The following is a 21,458-nucleotide window of genomic DNA, read 5'->3' on the forward strand; positions in this document are numbered from 1 at the left end:
TTTAGATATCATCCCCACCTATTCAATTCACCTTGTGCCCTCTCTATATATGTATATAATCTCTCCAACTACCCAAATACTGAGAAAAGTCTCAAGAGTTACAAATATGATCTTTCCATGTAGGAATATAAACAGTTCAACTTTAGTAAGTCCCTTATGATTTCTCTTTCCTGTTTACCTTTTCATGCTTCTCTTGATTCCTGTGTTTGAAAGTCAAATATTTTTATTCAGCTCTGGTCTTTTCAACAAGAACGCTTCCCACAGGTTTTTTCCACTAATCTTCTAATTTGTCCTTGGCGTTTTGGGGTTGTGAAGTCTGGAAACCACCACAGATGCCTGAGATTCAGTCCCCCGAGGTCTACTAAGGTCCTGTCGGTGCTGGCATGGCCCACACTGGACTGTGTGGCATGACAGACACTTCCTGGCAACCTTCCAGGCTGGCTTGGGCTAGAGATTTGCTTCTGGGTTCTGCAGCTCCAGAATTTGTTTAGAGTCATTTTTTACAAGTATTTGGCTGGATTTGGGGAGAGAGCACTAACAACTCTGTGCTGTTATTCTGCCACCTTGTCTTTCCATTCTTATTCTCTGGTCCTGTGAACCCTATATGTTTATTGTCCAGGTAGTGTGCTCATCAGTGGGAGAGCATGTCTGTGTGTATGTGGGGGACATCTTATTTGTTATTTTGCCATGCCATCTGATTAAAATGGCTCACTTTGAACTATGTCCTTTGTAAAGGTAGATACAATTGGTAGGAGCATATAAGCTGTAGGATGCTGATCCCCAACATACCTTAAGATGAGAATCTCTTTTTCATGGCCTAAGGCATCAGAAAAGAATTCTGTATTGGATTATGTTTTGTTTACAATCATGGTTTTGCTAAACAGCATTTTGCAAGTAATAGTGAGGTATTTGGTTCTCTCTTAATTAAGGCCAACAGAAAACCAGAGTGTACTCACATTTCAATTCTGCCCTACTTGTATTAAAACCAACAACTGTTGCATTATGATTATTTCTTCTCTCACATATAATGCAGCCATGGTTTACTGGCTTATTAAATCAGTATTCAGAAGTACTCTTAAAAGTCTGGGTTGTAAAAATGTTTTTCTTAGAACAACTTCCACTGACTCAGAAAAAAAAAATTTTCTTTGTAGCCTGGAGAAAGGAAGCACAACACTGACCAGCATGTAAGACCTATTAAGTTGTCCTTTCTTTTCTTTATTTCAGCAAATTATTGTCAGGAAAACTTTCCTAATTTCCTAAGAGAGCCTCTTAAAAATGGAAGGGGCTGCTTGGAGAGGTTGTGGATTCCCCTTTGGTGGAAATCTTCAACTGAACAAACCTGGATGACCATTTGAAAAGTATGGAGTAGGGATTCTTTGGTTTATGGGTTGTTCTAGATGGCTACTGAGGTCCCTTCCAACTCTCAAATTCTGTAATTATAATTGTGACGTGATTATTATGTGATTTTGGAATTATGGAATAAAACTGAGCCAACTAAAGATTTTAAAATTCACAAAATACCACTTACAGCCAGTTTAAAAATCACATGACTACCTTTCATATTTTATTCATTTTTAATATGGTTTCCATTATTAACTTTTAAAACAAAATGATTTCCAGTTTAGAAAACAATGCACTGACCACATAATTCCTTTGTCATTTTATACAGTTATACAAATATTCTAAATACACATTTTATGTTCAGGATGATGGCAAATAAGATTAACTGTACAGTACATAAGGAAAGAAAATATTTTAAGCATATTTAGAAGCAATAGAAATGTCTATACAAAACAAGCAAAAATGGAATAAAATTTCTTATATTTAAAGTATTGCAACAGGCCCACAGGTTTGTAACAAAAATGTCTTTGCACAGTTCCTCACAATGCCCCATTAATAGCTAAAGCAAGACAGCGATTTTTAGAAAATAATGTTTCAAAATGCTACACATGGTACTATTGTTTGCACAGTTTGATCAAAATAACATCTACTTTGAGTCGAGCAAAACCTAGAGGAAATATACCAAACAACTTTAAAATTATCTGTATAAAATTCATTGCACATTATTTTACTCAGTTGTTTGAAAAGTAAAAAAGTGTATTTACAAAATATTTCGCAGTCAAAATTATAAAGTGAATGGATAATATATCTATAGGTAACACATGTTTTGATACTGACAGTTCAAGGAAAACACACTAATGGTTTTTCTGTAAGAAGTTTTCAGTGCTCCTTCCACAAGGAAGTAAACATGACATATTCAATGGATTTACAAGATGTTACACATACATACTGGAGCTAATTCAACATCTGCATTATAAAACAGAATGTTAAAAATGTGAAAGGAGGAATTTATACATCTTAAGAAATGAGCTATTCAGAGATCCACAAGTATGATCTTTAGCATAAAGGTCTTCATATTCTTCAGACAATGATAAGTCCTTGACTTTATGAAAGTTGGAAAAGCACCATGCACAACAGCTCAGTGGTAAACAATGAAAAAATTAGCACCTGGAATCCTGTAACATTGATTGTTTAAAACTGGTCTAGCAATTGGCGGAGATATGGCGCCTTGGACAATTCTCTACTCACTCTGGAGAGTTTGAAAAGTATTGGGCAATTCAGTGAAACACACTGGATCTGTCGATCACAGCAGCCTGTACAGTTCTTGCATATCTGAAAGTACAGAAAAGTCATGTAAAGCAAGAAGAACAATTCTAAATATACAGACTTCTAAATGTAAAATTGTTGCTTCCTATAACCTGGACACATGATGAGAATTAAGAATTGTACCCTGGACTGGTCTACCCTGCTCTAATAAACTCTGTAGAGGTCCCTAAAACTTAGAGGCCAACATTTTTTCCTGTGTCAATTTCTTCCTGATCTAAGTAGAAATTAGGAACTTCTACGTAACATTCCTTCATGGACAGCAAAATCCTGTTGTTAGAACAGGATCCTGCTGTTAAACCATTTAAACCATGATAAACCATTAATGATATGAATGGGTAAAGACAATAAGCATTTAGTAACTGGTAATTTTCATGCCAAGTCTACAGTTCCCTAAGTGGGGGGAGGGAGGATGTCTGGCAGTTGGCACCATGCTGAATGGCCCCACTTTCAAATGCAACTCTGTAAAGGTCTTGTATGTATAATTTTTTGCATGTTTTCTCTATTAGAATATGAGCCACTTCAGGGTATGAACTGTGTTTTTGCCCGTCTTTGTATCTTTGGCACATGGTAAGTGGTTAATAAATGTTTGTTGACTGGTTTCCAGTTTTAACATTCTGTCTATGTTCCTTAGCAAAGTGATCTCAATTTACATCAGAGATAGCAGGATTCAAAAATGTAAACTTTGGATACCTTGAAGATCTTAAATCCACTTTCCTCATCTATAAAATAAAAGGGCAGGTCTCCACATAGTGAGCGACCCTGATGATTTTTTCAGGAAATGCTGTCTAGAAACATTCTTGGAGGAACCTTTGGTGTGGCTCCTCCTGGGCAGATATAGTAACACAAGCAGGACCTTCCAAAAGCCTCCCCATGCTCACAGGAAAGTCTGACATAAAGAACAGGATAGATTTAGAGTTAGAAGGGTCCCTGAAGGTCATTTAGTCCAATTCCTTCATTTTATAGATTAGGAAACTGAGAGTAATGATCACTTACAAGGTCCCAAAGATAGCAAGTAACAGAGCTGGGATCCAAACGCAGATGCTCTGATTCTAAATCTAACTGTCCTTGAACCACATGAGAGATGAGGAGGAGTGACATCTCACACCATATGAACTTTCATTGTTTTACATGGCTTCCTTACATGTAGCTTCATTTAGTTTTTACAACATCTCTGTGGAACTAGAGTTTACCTAAAAACATACATATGCATAGGACACTAGACCTGCAAAAATGCCACAAATGTGAAGTCAAAACATTTTATAGAGGTCGTTTCAGTATGTTAGCCAGAAATAAAAGCATCCTCTCATTGGCTGGCAAACACTAAGAACTAAGCTGCCTGGCATGGAAATCAAAGACCACAGGGAGAAGTGGAAGCCAAAATGTTCAGTAGGCACTGAGAGTGAAGAGGAATGTCAGTCACCAGGAAAAGAAACCAGAGCATCTCCGCAGTCTAGAAGCAAATGGTCCTATATAGCCAGGTAACCCAAAAGGCATCAATCTGTGCCACACTGAAAGTAAATCAGCCAGAGAACAGAATTCTACACCTGGCCATTTTGTAAATGAGTAATCTAATTTCTACTTCTTTAAATAGTCTCACAAGTAATTCATCACCACATGAAGACATGATAGCTGGTACACTTCAGCAGTTTGAGGGAAGGGAATATTTACTGTAAGAGAAGGCAAACCAAAATACAGCAGAGTATGTGGTATACTCAGTATACATGAATAGCAGAAAAGTTCTAGGTATACTACAGACTGTTTATGATAGGGCTTCCAGACTTCCTCTAGTGATAGTTGAAGGGCAGAAACAAAGAGGTGCTTAAAAGAGAAAATGGGAATTTGTACACAACTTGAAAAAGCAAAGGTGATGGTCTGAAAGAACCATATTGGTTCAGCTGAGTCAAAGAATATCCATTGGACAGAAAGATTTAACTGATCAAATTCTTTCTAGATGAAAAGTTTACAAATTATTGTACAAACTCATGCCATGAAACAGTTAAGTTAGAGTACCTTGTCATTTAAAAAAATTGTTGATATGTCTTTTACCAAAAAGACTTCCAGACTATATCCCCTTTCCCTCACGGTATATTTATTTGCTAAAAAATAATTAACCAATAAGCAAACTATTTTCCACTTTTGTAGTCTACAAATTGTTAACAGAAAAAAATGTATGCTTTAACCAATTTCCTTTTCTGGCCTTAGGACTCCCCTTCACATACTCTTGGGATCAATCAAACGGACTTTCCTGCTGTTTCTTACATAAGACATGTTCTTTCTCATCTCTATACCTTTGCAAATACTGTTCCCCAGGCATGAAATGGATTTTTCCCCTCAATCCTGTCCCTTAAGATTTTTGTTTTCCATGAAGCTCACCTTGCATGTCTTTCTCTATAGGAAGCTTCCTTCCTAATTCTCCAGTTGCTAGTTCCTCTTCTCCCAAATTACCTTGTTATGTGTATATGCTGTTTCCTCCCATAGAGTATAAGCTTATTGAAGGTAGGGATGATTTCATTTTTGGTTTTGTATCTTCAGCTTCTAGCATAGTGCCTGATATACAGCAGATACTTAATAAATGCACTCAACCCTTGTTGATGAATTTAAATTGGTTATGGATTGGTACTGGTTGATAGATCTAATATGGTACCAACATAGTCTCAAGCTAGACCATGTTTCTTGAGACGGTGAAAATGTCAGAGGGCATCTTTATTTATGACCTAATGATAACTGAAAAATCAAAGCATTTCTATGAGCAAATGCAGCTGATCAAGCTACAAATGTTTTTGAAAGGATGAATTTGGAACAGGTACAACATGAGGTGGTTAGCTATGCAGCTTGTGAAACACCATCAGGAAACTATGCAGTTTTCATGTTCTCTTTGTCAGAGAACTCCCTTCCCCTTCTGAGTATCTCTACTAATGAAACTAATTGTTTTGAGAATGTTCTCCAGCGTCTGCTCTTGAAGGGGCCAATGGGTCTTGCTAGGATTTAAGTAGAATATGGGAAAGCTGATAATTCTTGTATGTGTGAATAGGCTCCCATAAAATAAAACTTCTGGTTAGCAGAAATATCTATTGTTCTGGAGCTTTCAAAAGGATCGTTGCTTGCAGTTAGTGAATGGACAAATACATTTTTTTTTTTACATACATTTGGTGAAAGATAAGTTCAGAATTATTGTTTTAACCTGAAGATGGCAAAACTATTGTGGTACAGGCAACTGCAGAACTCACCCTTAAGTTCTGGAGGGTTAAGTCTCAGGAAATATTTTCCCTGCCTTCCTGCTTATCTCTCACCTGACAATAGATGATGGAGTCATTTGGCCAGTTAGTAATAACTTACTATGTCTAGGAACCATGCTAAGTACCAGGAATACAAAGATAGGCAAAAACAGTCCTTACCCTCAAGAAGATGAAGAGTAAATAACTTGCAAAGTACAAGACATATACAAAGTGATAGCAGATAATCTCAGATCTCAGAGGGGATGACACTAGTATCCAGAGAGAAGACAGGGAATAAGAAAGACTGAAAAGGTCTCCTACAGAATTTGGTATCTGAGCTGAGACCTAGAAGAAGTCAGTGAAGATAACATTTGAAAGGAGGGAGAATGTTTTCATGTTTTTTTTATAACCTGAAGTTAAACGACATTAAGTGATTTGCCCTAGATCACACAGGTAGTTTGGTGGCAGAACTGGTATTAGTATTCAGGTGTCAGGGTATCTGAAAATAAAATAATTTAGTCAAAATCCTGAACTCCCAAGTAAAGGAAAATATACTGTAAGCAGCCAGAATCACACAAGATTTAGCAACCACTACATAAAGAAACAGAAGGCTTAGGATAGGACATTCTAGAAGCCAAGATAAATCTATTTAGCAAAATTGAGTATAATCCTATAAGGGAAAAATGGACATTTAATGATATGGAACACTTTTAATCATTCCTGATAAAAAGACTGGAGCTGAAAAGAAAATATGACATTCCAACACAGTACTAAAGAGAAGCATAAAAAAGAAGCATAACAAGGGAGAAATCATGAGGGACTAAACAAAGCTGTACTCTTTACCCTTTTTTATGGGGAAGGAGACCCATCACCATTCAGAACTTTATTAGCACTACAGCTCTTAGAGAGAAGTCTAATAAGGCCTGAATGTGATTCTGGCAGGATGATTTCAAAAGAAGAATGGAAGGGTGAGGACGAAGAATGAACTGAGAGAGGGGGAAAGGGAGAGGAAGAAGGGGAAAATTATCTCACATACAGAAGAGTTGACATAATGGAGAGGGCTATGACAGGGGGCAGACGGGAAGAAGGAAACACTTGAACCTCACTCTCATCTGAACTGATTTAAGAAGGGAAGAATAAACATACACAGTGGAGTACGGAAATTCATCTTACCTAAAAGGGAAGGAGGGAAAGGGGTTAAGAGAAAGAGAGGGGATGGAGGGAGGGAGGGTAGATTAAAAAGTGGCAACAGAGAGAACCAAAACAGACTTTTTCAGTGAAAAAGAAAAGGGGAAGTATAAGACATTAGGATGGAAAGAAACACTCAGTTAGCAATCATAACTGTGAATGTGAACGGGATGAACTCACCTGAAAAATGGAAGAGGATAGTAGAATGGATTAGAAACCAGAATCTAATAATGTGTTGTTTACAAGAAACACACACAAAAAGGTACATAGAGTTGAAATAAGGTTGTGCATCAGCTAAAGATAAAAAAAAAGGTAAGGGTGGCATTCATGATGATCTCAGATAAGGCAAAAGCAAAAATAGATAAAATTAAAAGAGATAAACAGGGAAACTCCTTTTTGCTAAAGGGCACCATAGACACTAAGTTAACAGCAATACTGAAAATATATGCACCAAATGGCATAGCATCCAAATTCTTACAGGAAAAATTGAGTTACAGAAGGAAAGAGAGAGTAAAACTATAATAATGGGGGATTTCAATTTACCCCTTTCTTACCTAAATAAATCTCACCATATAAACAAGAAAGAAGTTAAGGAAATGAATAGAATTTTAGAAAAGAGTATATCTTTTTCACAGCTGTGCATGGTACATAATACCTTTACAAAATCTGAGTATGTATTAAGGCACAAAAATATCACAAAGAAAAGTAGATACATAGAAATATTAAATGTATCCTTTTCAGACAATAAAGCAAAAAATTTTATTCAATAAAGGGCCTTTGAAGAACAGATTAACAATACCAAGTCAACTAGGTGGTACAGTAAATAAGAGTGCAGGGACTCAGAATCAAATTCAGATTTGGCCTTCCACTCATTAGGGATGTGGCCCCTGGGCAACTCCTATTTGTCTCACTTTCCTTACATGTATGATGGGGATAATGATACCTGCCTACCAGTGTTATTGTTAGAATCAAATAAGATTATAATTGTAAATTGGTTAGCATACTGCTGGCAAATAGAGTAAGCACTGTAGAAATGTCAGCTATTAATTAGTTGGAAACTATATAACCTATTCCTAAAGACGGAGAAAGTCAAAGAAAAAAACAATTTCATTAAAGATAATGAAAACAATGAGCAAACCCGATAAAATTTGTTGTTGCCAAAGCAGAATTTAGTGGAAAATTTATATCTCTAAATGCTTACTTCAATAAAAGAGACAAAGAACAGATTAACAAATTGGAAATACAACTGAAAAAGGCCTTAGAAGACCAAGTTTAAAACCTCCAATTAAACACCAAAACAGAAATCCTGAAAAGCAAAGGAGAGATGACCAACACTGAAAGTTAAAAAAAAAACTCCAAACCAAAACACTGAACTAATAAATAAAACTAAGAGCTTTTGTTTTTTTGGGGGAAAAAAATCCAATAAAATACTTAAACCAATGGCCAATGTAATTTTAAAAAAAGAAAAATCAAATTACCAGTATCAAAATGAAAAAAAGGTAAATTCATAACCAATAAAGAGGAAACAAATGCAATGACTGGGGGCTATTTTGCTAAATTCTATGCCAATAAAAACTGACAAAAACTAGATGAATAATTACAAAAATATAAACTGTTGAGAAGAGGAAATAGAATACTTAAATAATCTTATCTTAAAAAAGAGAAAATGATCCCAAAGGAATAAGGAACCAGATGGATTTCCAAGTGAATTATAACAAACTTTAAAGAATAATTAATTCCAAAAAAACCCTAGTAACCTAGAGTTTGATAAACCCAAAGATCCTAGTTACGAGGGCAAGAACTCACTATTTGATAACTGTTGTGAAAACTGGAAAACATTCTGGCAGAAATTAGGCACAGATGAAGATTTCACACTGTATACAAAGATAAGCTTAAAATGGGTACATGATTTTATCATAAAGGGTAAAATCATGAGCAAATTAGTAGAGCAGAGAAGAAATAGTCAAATGAAATGAATCCTACCAAATTCCTCCTATGACACAATTATGATTTTGGTAGATAGAAAATTTTCGAATAAAATGCTAACAAGGAGATTATAACAATATATCACAAAGATAATATACTATTACCAGGCTGTATTTACATCAGGAATGCAGAACTGGTGCATTATTTGGAAAACTATAAGCATGAGTGATCTTATGAGTAAGAAAAATAATAAAACTTACATGATGATTTCAATAAATGTATAAAAAGCTTTTGGCAAAATACAATACCTATTCCTGTTTTTAAAAATAAAATCAGAAGACACAGGAATAAAAGGAGCTTTCCTTAAAATAAGTAGCATCCATATAACACTATGAGTAAGCATTTTCTTAATAGGAATAAGCTAGAACCCTTTTTTAGCAAGATCAGGGTGAAGCAAGGTTGTCCATTAAACCATTACTAGGTTGTTCTAGAAATGTTAGTGACAGCAATGAGACAAGAAAAAGAAAATGAAGGAACAAGTACAGAATAAGAGGAAACAAAGCTATCACTTTTTGCAGATGACATGATGGTTTACCTAGAGAACCCTAGAGAGTCAATTAAAAAATAATCAAAACAATTACTTCAGGAAAGTGCAGGACATACAACAAACTCACATAAATTGTTAGAATTTCTGTATATTACCACAAAATACAGCAGGAAAAAGGAGAAATTCCATTTAAACTAACTACTGACAGTATAAAATATTTGGAATCTTACATGCTAAGGTTCATACAGGAACTATGTGAACTCAATTACAAAATACTCTTCACACAAATAAAGGCATATCTAAATAATTGGAGAAATATTAATGGCTCATGGACAGGTCAAACCAATATAATAAAAATGATAATACTACCTAAAAATAATTTTTTTAGTGCCATATTGAACTACCAAAGAATTACTTTATAGGAGTAGAAAAAATAACATTTATTGGGAGGAATATAAGGTTAAGAATAGCAAAGGAATCTATGGAAAAAAAAAAGGAAGGAAGCTAACAGAGCAGTTCCTGATCTTAAAACTACACTACACTACAAAGTTATAAGTGTCAAAGCAATTTAGAACTGGGTAACAGAGAGGTTGATCTATGGAACAGATTAGGTACACAATATATAAAAGCAAATGAACATGGTATCCTAGTGATTGATAAACCCAAAGGTGCCATCTACTGGGGCAAAAATTTACTATTTGATAAATTCACTGCTGATAATTGTTGGGAAAACTGGAAAGCAGTCCAGCAGAAATCAGACATAAACCAAGACTTCACACTGTATACCAAGATAAGCTCAAAATAGGTGCATGATTTCTGACATAAAAGGAAATACCATAGGCAAATTTAGGGGAGCAGAGAAGAAATTATCTGTCAGCTCTATGAATAGGGGAAGAGTCCATAAGCAAACAAGAGACAGAGGTTCATGGGAAGTGAAATGGATAATTCTGATTACATAAAATTAAAAAGTCTTTGCACTAACAAAACCAATGCAGATAAAATTAAAAGGCAGAATACTGGGAGACAAAATTCTTTGCTGCAAGTTTCTCTGATAAAGGTTTGATTTCTAAAATATGTCAAATTCATATGACTTAAGAACCATTTCCCAACTGATAAATGGCTAAAGAGATGGAAAAGCAGTTTTTCAGTTCAACCATTCAGGAAAGCAATTTGAAACTATGACCCTAAAACTATTAAACTATGCTTATCCCTTGACTAGCAATATAGATATTGTGGCTACACTTCAAGAAAATCAAAGAAAAGGAAAAGGACCCATATGTACAAAAACATTTGTAGCCAACTCTTTTTGTTGTGGCAAAGAATTGTAAACTGAGGGGATGCCCATGAACTGGGGAGTGAACAAACTGTGGTATATGAATATGACTGAATATTGTTGTGCCATAAGAAATGATGGAAGGGAGTTTCAGAAAATCTTGGGAAGATATATATGAACTGATACAAAGTGAAGGGAGCATAACCAGAACAAGTTATACAATAACAGTAATTCAGTGAAGATATTCAACTTTGAAAGACTTAGTAACACTGAGGAATACAATAAGCCACCACAATTCCAACAGACTCATGATGAAGTATGCTGTTCACCTTTAGACAGAGAGAACTGATGCACTCAGAGCGCAGATTGAAGCAATTTTTTTTCTTTTGGAACACAGCTAATGTAGAATTCAGTTTTGCATAATGTAATGTGAGAAATGATTATTAATAACCAAAATAAGGGTCTCTCCACTTTTTCTAAACTCATTTTTAAAAGTTCCCTTTACTTTCCAGAAAGTTGCTGAAAATGAGATTGCATTGATTCTCCTTGATCTTCCTCAAACCTCACCCAACCTTGCAAGAAATTTAATCTAGGATGGGGAAGTTCACAGTGTTCTACTCAATCTTCTTTTGTCTAGATAGCCCAAGGCTGGAAATGGTCTGGTATAGCTGGGAATGATCAGGTATAGAGATATTTTCTCTGTCCACGGGTGACAGGATGATAAGTTGATATCAGCCTCTACTGGAAGGGCATATAAACTGTGAACCCGCCATGGGTAGTGTTTGGTCTAAGAGAGATGGTCAAATGACTATCCTTTTATTAATAACCTGCTGGACTTATTAATAAAATGATTAAATCACTCAGAAACTACATCTTTCTAACCATTTTAAAAATTACAATTTGTAACAGGTTTTGTTTTCTCATTGGGCAGAAAAGATGGTAATGGAAGGAAGAGAAATTTGAATTAAAAAAAAAAAGCTGTGCATTAAGAAGATAAAACAATTTTTTTAAAAAAAGAAAAACATTTGATTAGTGTTAAGTATACACATTAAAGAGTTTAGAGAGTCACAGAATTTTTAATTATTGAAATTCAAAGGTCATGTAGTTCAAGGCATTGTGAGGGGATTCCTCTTGAAGAGCAGCATTCCTCACAAATAGCCATCCAGCCTCTGTTAGAAGACCATACCAGTTGGTCATTCTGATTTTGGACAGCTCTTTTATTTATTCATTTAAAAAAAATAAAATTATTTTATTTGTTTTCAGTGTTCTACAATCACTTCCATCTAACTTCGATTTTTTTCCCGTTCCTCCTCCTCCCCCCCTCCTTCCCCACTCCCTCCCTGAGATGGCATACAATTTTATACAGATTCTACACATACATTCTTATTAAACAAATTTTCACCTTAGTCATGTTGCAAAGAAGAATTAAAATGAACGGGAGAAATCATAAAACAAAACAAAACAAAACATAATACCAAAGAAAATGGTCTGCTTCATTCTGTGATCAAATTCCATAATACTTTCTCTGGATGTGGAAGGTATTTTGCCTCAAAAGTTGGACAGCTCTTTTAGAAAACTTTTTATACTTCACTGGATAAGAAAGTAAGGAGAACTAGGTTCTATTTCTAACTTCATGTCTAAGTCTTTATGTTTGTAAAGAAAATTACATTAAAGGATTACAGAAATAATAGTTGGGTAAATCTACTAATTACGTTAAGCTCCCTGAAAGAAGCTCTTTTTACAACTACAAAGAAGGGTTACATATAAGCCAGAAAATTAGAAAGAAATACTAGGAATAGCAATTTCCTTTGATGTCTATCAATAAGCTTTGCGATGGATCAGTTCCTGTTTTGGGTAAAACATAATTAAGCAAGTATTAATTCAATCCGTGAGAGTCAACAGACTACAAAGGACATTATTTCCATGTAGAAGTATAGATGTGTGGGTTGAACTATGCTGGGAGAGAATCTACTAAAATGGCCTGAATATTCCATTTTGTAGTTATAAGAGCCTTTCTAAATCTTTTCCTCTTAAAAATGCATGGGTATGGAAGGTTCTTTTTTTTTTTTTTAACATAATTAAAAGCTTCTATTTGAATAATAGGTGTGATATGAAGTTGCAAAAATCCGAATTCTCTTTCTCTTCCTTGATAGAAAGGCACAAGGGCACAGAGGAGCAGCAGCAGCTTGGCTGTTTCCTCTAAGCTTTATTTGTTTTGCTGCTGACAAGCAAGATTGTGAAGGCTTGCATGTTTCACTGTTCTGTATGAAATATGAGCATAGCTGTTCCATGACAAAGGCTTTTCTCTCATTAGAGCATGCCCAGGGACTCAAATCTATTCCCAAAGATATAATTCCTGTATTGCAGCTCTCTGTTGCTACACCCAAGTGCCAGAAAAAATCAATAAAGATTTAATTAAACTCTCTATGCTTCCTTGATAAATAAGTTAAGATGGAATTACCTGCTTCACTGAATTCAATGGAATGTTCAGTTTTAAGATCTTTTGCTGGAAAATTTAGTAAACTGTATGTAGCTGTCCTTGAAAAGCTCATATTTTAAAGTGGTTACCACCATGACCTGGCAGCCTATCTCAAATTTATGTCTGAGGCAGCCACACATTTTAATATTCTCCTTTTCAAGGAATCCTTTCCTTTAAAGGCCTCTGACCATTCTTGCTTATGTCCACTATCACTTTTCATGGCATTTCACTGGTATGAGAAGTAGTACTTAACACTGAAAGAGAATTCTACCTAAAGCTATGGTATCAAAGAATCTATGTAGGCTTTGCAGATAAGATCAGAAGGTGAGAAGGACTGGAAAGACATCACGTGTTGCTGCCTCTGACCCCCACTGATCTTCTTGGAGGATCTGTACCCAACCAAGAGTATATTTGTTTAAGGCAGTATGGATGCTCACTATCATATTGCTTTATGATGTACTTGGGGACAGAAAATCTTGTGGAAAAAACAAATTGGTTTTGTTATCATTAAACAGTAACTTAAGGCATACTGCCATGTCTATGAGATGCTACAGTTCTTTTGCAGAGCCTGAGAGCAAGAAGATATTTAATTCCAGTACCACTTGGTGCCACAAGACATCAAGAAAGCTTTCACTGAGAGCTAGTCAGCCACCACAAGGCATGGCATAAATTTCCTGATTGTTGTGAGATTGAAAAGGAAAACTCTACAACAGTGCTTTTTACATTTTCAATTAATCATGAACTTAAAATCAAGAAACCCTACATGGACAGCTAAAGAACTTTAGACCAAATGGTTGTGCTGGTATAAAGAACAATGGTGCTTTCCTAACTGTACCACTGTGAGGGAGTATATCCTTGGTAGCATCTGATTATTACAGTTGTGATGCCTTGACTGAACTCTGCTTTACATTCCTCTAAAAGAGTCCCAGAATTTTCAGGCAGGACCAACTGCAGTCACTTTGCTTCTTTCAGGCAGTTTGATGTCCCCTCAAACACCTCTGTGATGGTTATAGCCTTGATTTTATCACTAAAAAAGTGTTTGACTTTCATGATGCAAAAATCTGAAAACTTGGCCATTACCTCCTGCTATTTATCTCTCCCTATATCTATCTTGTCTCTCTTAAAATACATTCCTTGTCCCCACCACTTCTGTTCTCTCTATCACATGCTTCTTTCCCAATCCATCACCCTTGTTCTGGCCTCATTTTTCTCCTGATATGACCCTCATAATGATGCTATACATTAAGCAGTTCAAATCCACTCTGTTCTCAACCTTTGACACCCTTGCCTCCTTGGTCTATCACCACAAATCCCTTTTTAAACCCTAACCTTTCACTGCCTCTGTTCCCCCACCCCAACCCACCTAGCAGAGGAAGTCCCACAAATGTGTGACAAATGTAGCTTATCTAAACCCAACTGGGCCCTTACTATTGTTTGGATTTTACTTTTTCCTGATCAATTCTTTATCAATCACATTTCTCACAACGTTGTTCTCTACCTTCTTCCTACCCTACAACCCGCCTCCCTGCAATGTAAGACTTGGCCTTATAATTTAGCCACAAAAATTGAGGTTATCCATAATGAGCTTCTTCCTCGTTCTGTTCCTGATGGCCTTCCCTGGAAATCCCATATCATAAGGCCAGCCACAATGCTCCCTTCACTCCAAGGTCCACTTTCCACAATGGCCACACTGCATCCCACACTGTCAATGGCTCCATCCTGAGATGAACCTGATGGCTGCTAAGTCCATATCCCTAAAATGCCACATCATTAGAACTATCAGCCACATTCTCCCTTCTCTCCTAACCTCGTTCTTCTTACTGGCTGTCTTCCCTTTCCCTGCCTTCCACCTTCCCTTCCTACTTATGTGGTGTCTTCCCTCATCAGAGTGTAAACTCCTTTTCAGGAGAACATCTTGTTTTTACATTTCTAGTGCTTAGCACAGTGCTTGGCACACAGACTACTATTGTCTGTTGGTCTATCTCCCTTCAACATCATGCCTCCAGTCTCTTTTCCTTTGCCTCCGGTCTTGGAGGAGGCTCTTTTTCTACTTGTGCTCTTGGCTCTATCCCCTTTGGCTTCCTCTACAAGCCTGCTCCTTCAATGATTCCTTCTCTCTTTTGTCATTAGCTGCAAACATATTCAGAATAGTCCTCATCCTTAAAAAACTTTAACTTGACTCTGGGATCCCTTGAAGATATCCCATCATATTCCTCTCCCCTTTCACAGTAAAATTCCTAGAAAAAAAACCAATTGTTTTTACTCATTGCTTCCACTCTCTCATATTTCTTATTTCTTCTAGTAGTCTTGCTTCCAAATCTACCGCTTGAATGAAATTGCTGTCTCCAAGGTTACCAATGAATTCTTAATTGTTAAATCCACTGGTCCTTTCTGAGTCCTTATCCTTTTTTTTTTAATCACTCTGCAGTATCTGACACTACTGACCACTCCCTCCTCCTGAATATTCTCCCTGGGTTTTTGTAACACCATTTTTTCTTGATTCCCCCATAGTCTGACTCTTCCTTCTTAGTCTGCTTTGTTGGATCCTCATCCACATCCATCCCCCTATGCATGAGTGAACTCCAAGGCTATCTTCACCCTTCTTCTCTTCATTCTCTACAGTCTTTCTTAGTGATCTCATCAGTTCCCATGGACTCAATCATTTCTATGTAGATGACTCCTAAATCTAGACATCAAGCTTTCATGTTCATCCTGACCTAGTTCAGCATCACAAACTTCCTGCTAGAAATCTCCATGAAGTCCTTTTCCCCTTTTCTTCTGATTCTTCTTTCACCACGTGACTAATGTGGAAATAGGCATAATAATATTGTACATGTACAGCCTATATCAGATTGCTTGCAGCCTTGGGAAAGGGGGAAAGAGGGAAGAAAAAAATGGAATTCAAAATCTTATAAAAGTGAATGCTGATCATTAAAATAGGTACATTTTTAAAAAGAAATCTCCACGAAGACATCCCATAGACATTTCAAACCCAGCATGTCTAAAATGGAATGCATTCCCTTAGCCTCTACCTCTCTTCCTAACTTCTCTAGTTTTTGCTGAGGGCACCAATATTCTTCCAGTTTTTCAGGTTCACAAGACTGGAGTAAACTTTGACTCAGTGTCTCTTATCACTGCTTCCCCACCCCATGTGCCCTCTGAACCGCATATTAACAAGGAAGTAGATGCTTCATCTTGTTGCTTTTAACCCCAATGTATCCTTCCCATTCAACTCTTCTCTACTCACATGACAGTTACTCTAGTCCAAGCCATCATCCCCTTTCTCATGGACTAACAGTTTCCTAACTGGCCTCCCTGTGAAGGTATTAAACAGATTAAGTCTCCTTTTACAAAATCCCATACTACCTATGATCTTCCGCCATCATGTTATTTTGCAACTAATTAAACCCATTTTGCCCATTTAAAGGCATTCTGTTTTTCCTTTATTCACATTTTCTATTGAGAACCACTTTGTATAGCTATTCTATTGTTGAGCCAATTACTCAGAGAGTTTGTGTGTTTTTTTCTCCAGTCCAAGCTCCACATAGCTACCAAACTGATATTCTTAAAATACAGGTCCCACCATGTCATTCTCTCACTCAAGAAACACTGATAGCTCTCTACGCCCTCTATGAAAGAATACAAACTCTTTTCGCATTTATGAATCCATCATAATTTGGCCCTGATTTATTATTCTAGACTGATTTCACATTATCCACTTTATACTATTAATACCTGAGACTTTAATGCACAACTTTTAAAATCCAAACCGTACATAAAACATCCTGATGCTTAAATGTAAATACTTTATACATTTTCAATTTGTGAACTTTTTCTAACAGACTAATACTTCTAATTTACAACAAAATTTTTTTTGTTTTGTCTTTTTATTGACGATATTTTTCCAAGTTATGGAACTGAAAGGTTCTCTCTGTAGAAATGTGACCTAGTGGAATTACTATCTTTCTACGTTTGATGTAATTTCACAGGAAAACAATGGAATGAAGTATGTGGTGAGTTGGAGAGGGCAATTAGACCTTTTTTCTTGGTTTCTCTCAGTACTGAAGCATATTTGAGTAGATGCAAAAAATATTTTTCTTTAGTGTCAATATATTCTAATGCTGCTGCTATGTATAATTTCAGCCCAAGTTCTAGGACTTAATTTCATTCCATTGTCTTTCTTGTGAGGATGGCTGCTAATTATAAAACAGATTTAACTACTACTTTGCTTTCTATCTTTCCAATATGGCTTAAGGATCCCCATGTCTTCATATTAGACATGTGCCCTCCCACTGGAAATTACTCTATATCTATTTTGTATCACATTTTCTAAGTACAGGTATCCCATAATCCTGTTTACTCTGAATAGAATTTAAGTCCCTTGGGGGCACTTAACACTGTGTCTGGCATTTAGTAAATGCATGTTGAATTGAAATAAATATCCTATGTTGTGCTTCTGAGTTGATTCAACTGCCATGGAAGAAAATGCTTATTTAAGATTCTGAATCTGTTACCTTTACCAGCTGTTCTTGTTGACGTTCCCACTCACGAATTTCTTGGTTGAGAACTACTGCCACATGCTGTGGCTGGCTTCTACATTTACTACAGATCCCATGCTGAGTTAGTTCATCACACACAGGACAGTGTAAGGTAGTAAAATATTGTGAGATGGTGCCTTTTCGGCCTTCATGTTCACTGTGGGAGGAGGTGGTGACTTTCTGGATCTGGAATCAGATAAGTTCAGAAAAGAATAAAACTCCACCAGTTTCACTAGGGAGACCAATAGTTCTAGTTACCAGCTTACAAAAGTCATGGTAATAATAGGTTCTGTGCATCTCCATTTCTACATGAACAGTTTTTAAACTTTTTTATCTCAGAACCATGTTACACTCATCAATTTTTGAGGATCGCAAAGAGATTTGCTTTATATTAGTCATATCTATCAATATTTACTATTTTAGATATGAAAACATCTTAGTGTTTTTATGAAAACTGCTTTTACCTCATGGATCCCCGAAACAGGCTTGGGGAACCTGAGGCCACATTTTTTCAGAACCACTGTTCTAGCCTAAAATGGTCACTTGCCAATTAACTTTCTGATTGGGATATTAAGGCATCTGTCACCTTAAAGACATGGTACATATGGGGGTATCTGAATATTTATAGAAGCAAAGTAAAAGTTAGGCTACTGGAAACAAGACTAGTAGAGGTTATATAATAATTTTCAGACTCCTTAGGGAGTGAGGAACAAAGATTAATGCAATATATTTTAAAAACTATGACTTGGACAGGCCCAATATATTTTTAATTTTAATTGGCAGTACTGTGTAACCATACAACTTGCTTACATACAATTAACACTATGTAATACATACTATGTAATACAATAATTAACACTGCATTTACTTTTTTTACAGTTGAAAGTAACATTATACTAAATTGCTTCATATCCACCTCTGAGTATTTTTTAGGCCTCTAACCAAATACTTAAAGGTGAGATTTAAGTCAATCTTCAACAAATGCCTCCATGATATCCTTGAAACAAACATTGTTGAATAATTAGTGTCCCCCAGAGCAATGTGATATGAAGCAATTATCCATAACCTCTTACTGAGTAGTAAGATTATGAATGATGACTACCTTAAATTTTCTGCCATACAACTCCAAAGACAACTTTCACGGTTATTATTCTTTAGACTGAAAACCTAAGCAGTTAAGGAAGTAGAACAAGATTTAAGTTTAGTCATCAGCCTGCTTCATTCCATCTACTTTCTGTGATCTGAGTTTGTACACACTAATGATTCACAGAATCCTGGGTCTTAGAGGTACAGTCGATCCACAGACATTTTCTAAGCCAACTGACTTGGAATAACTAACATAATCTTATTCATTAGTTAAAAACACCAAACCTCCAGGTAGTTCCAAGAGAAATCATCTCATATATTACATCAATGAAGTACTATGAAAAACTATTTATTTTGTTATTCCAGTGAGCACACCAATTAAAGCTGTCTCCTTTTCTAGAAAACCTATCCGGAATGTCATGCATTCCATCACAATACTTTACAACGAATACAATCCCTTATGCCTGTTACAAAGCATTTTCTTGTTCCTGTAATCATATTTCCTATTGCTAAAGACATTATGGATAACTCTCTGGCAGTTAAGTCTTTCCCATTGGTGCGTCTGTTTTATTCCACCATTTCAGCCATCAAGGCAACCTGGAAGAACCTAAAAAGGGGTTTGTAGAAGATTCCAGTTTTCCTTTTTTAAGCAACTCAGATGTGCCAGTATTTTCATTTACACGATCAGAATCCATCAGAATTTATAAAATGCTTATATGCTCTCATTTTTACTGTAACTTCAGATAAATATCATTTTCATTTTTATAAGAACTTTTAAATGTGAAATCCTTTTCGAGTATCACATCAATAGTACCTGATACACTTACCCTTGGTAATTCATGGTACCAACTGAAGACATCAATACCAATAAGTGAGAATATTCTTGCCAGGGGTGGAAGGATCTGCTTTGTAATATAATAGGTTGCATTCAGCCTTAGGCTGGAGTCTTGTAGGACCTCAACTGGCCGCCGTACCAACTGGATTAGAGGCACACCTGGTAGGCCGTACACAATGACATATGGCACTCGCTCTCCCACTCGTGGCTCAGAGCGTCGATCATAAGCAAGCATTTTCCTATTTAAAAGAATACACAAATGTTTATATCTGACTCACAAAAAGCACTGAATTTAAAGAAGGGTACTATACTACAACAAAACGTGAAGATGTGGTACCCTAGAAACACAAATCTCTGCTGATGCTACCTCCCAAGCAAACTGAGGCAAATTTAAAAGATTTACACAATGACCTCAGAAATAATCTGGACCTCTTCCTTTGCACTACCTAGTACTTACTGCTGCTAGGAGTATCCTGATCCTTTAGGGTTACTCCTTATGTGCAGATTACTCAACATTCTCCAACAGCTCCCTATTACCTACTGATTAACGTTCAAACTCTTTTGTTTCCCATTCAAGGAACATCGCTCATACTCGGGCCTCACTTTGACCATCTTTTATCTCCCTTATCTCATATCACTTCCTTCTAGATAATCTATATGCTCCAGGCAAACTGTACTACAATAGATACCTTTTATCACAATGTCCCCTAGTCCAACAGTGCCCCAAACACCTCTATGTTCTTTAAAACCCAACTGTAATGTAGTGGAAAGAGCACTGGTCTGGAACTGGAAAGCTTGGTTCACATTCTGGGTTTGACAATGACTGTTTTTGTGACCTGGGGGGTTTGTTGTCCCAGGATCTTCAACTTGTTCATTTGTAAAGTGACAGGACTAGACATGATCGGTGGTTCTTAAAGTATGGTCCGGGGATCTCTGGAGATCCTTAAGGTCAAAATTATTCTCCTAGGGTGCAGTGGGCAGAGCTCCAAGTCTGGGGTCAGGAGGAGATCTGAATTCAAATCTTGGCCTCAGACATTTACTAGCTGTGTGACCCTGGGCAATAACAGGCTGCCTTAAGAAAACCAACCAAACACTATTTTCCTATTCCTACTAAGATGTTTTCCTTTTGAATATAGTTAAATATAGATAGAAAAACCACACAGACAAAAGTTGTTTAGGACTGTAAGTTTTTTAAAGAGGGTCTTAAAATCAAAGAGTTTTAGAACCACTGGGTGGTTCCTAGGTCTCTTCCAGTTCTAGATTCTACATCCCATCCACTTTTTTACCTAAAAAAATATCTGACCAGTCATTAGTGACTTTTCCCCTCAAAATTTCAGATAACACTTTTCTATACTCTTCATATGCATTTATCATGTATTATTCTGTGCTACAGAAGGTACTTAAATATTTTTTGGATATGAGTCTGCTGAAGGGCATTTTGTTGTTATTCAGTCATTTTAGTCACGTCTGACTCTTCGTGACCCCATTAGGGGTTTTCTTGGCAAAGATGGCAAAGGTTTGCCATTTCCTTCTCCAGCTCCTTTAACAGATGAGGAAAATGAGGCAAAGAGGGTTAAGTGACTTGCCCAGGGTCTCACAGCTAGTAAGTATCTGAGGCCCCATTTGAATTTAGGATGATAAGGCATCCTGATCTCAGGCCAGGTACTCCATCTACTATGCCACCTAGCTGCCCCTGCTGAAAGT

General features: G+C 36.4%; 1 protein-coding gene across 3 annotated transcripts in view; it reads right to left on the minus strand.

Moving 5' to 3' along the window:
• Positions 1 to 1,555: 1,555 nt before the first annotated feature.
• REV3L (REV3 like, DNA directed polymerase zeta catalytic subunit) overlaps positions 1,556 to 21,458 on the minus strand; it is a 263,108-nt gene continuing 243,205 nt past the window's right edge. For all 3 annotated transcript variants that reach the window (XM_072637634.1, XM_072637633.1, XM_072637635.1), the window contains exons 31-33: positions 19,747 to 19,993; positions 17,810 to 18,019; positions 1,556 to 2,673 (exon numbers count right to left, since the gene is read on the minus strand). In XM_072637634.1, coding sequence (XP_072493735.1) covers positions 2,533 to 2,673; positions 17,810 to 18,019; positions 19,747 to 19,993 — 598 coding nt within the window. In that variant the 3' untranslated portion in view covers positions 1,556 to 2,532. The remainder of the gene's footprint in view (positions 2,674 to 17,809; positions 18,020 to 19,746; positions 19,994 to 21,458) is intronic.

This window comes from Notamacropus eugenii, chromosome 2, assembly GCF_028372415.1.
Source record: "Notamacropus eugenii isolate mMacEug1 chromosome 2, mMacEug1.pri_v2, whole genome shotgun sequence".
In the NCBI taxonomy this organism is placed as follows: Eukaryota; Metazoa; Chordata; class Mammalia; order Diprotodontia; family Macropodidae; genus Notamacropus; species Notamacropus eugenii.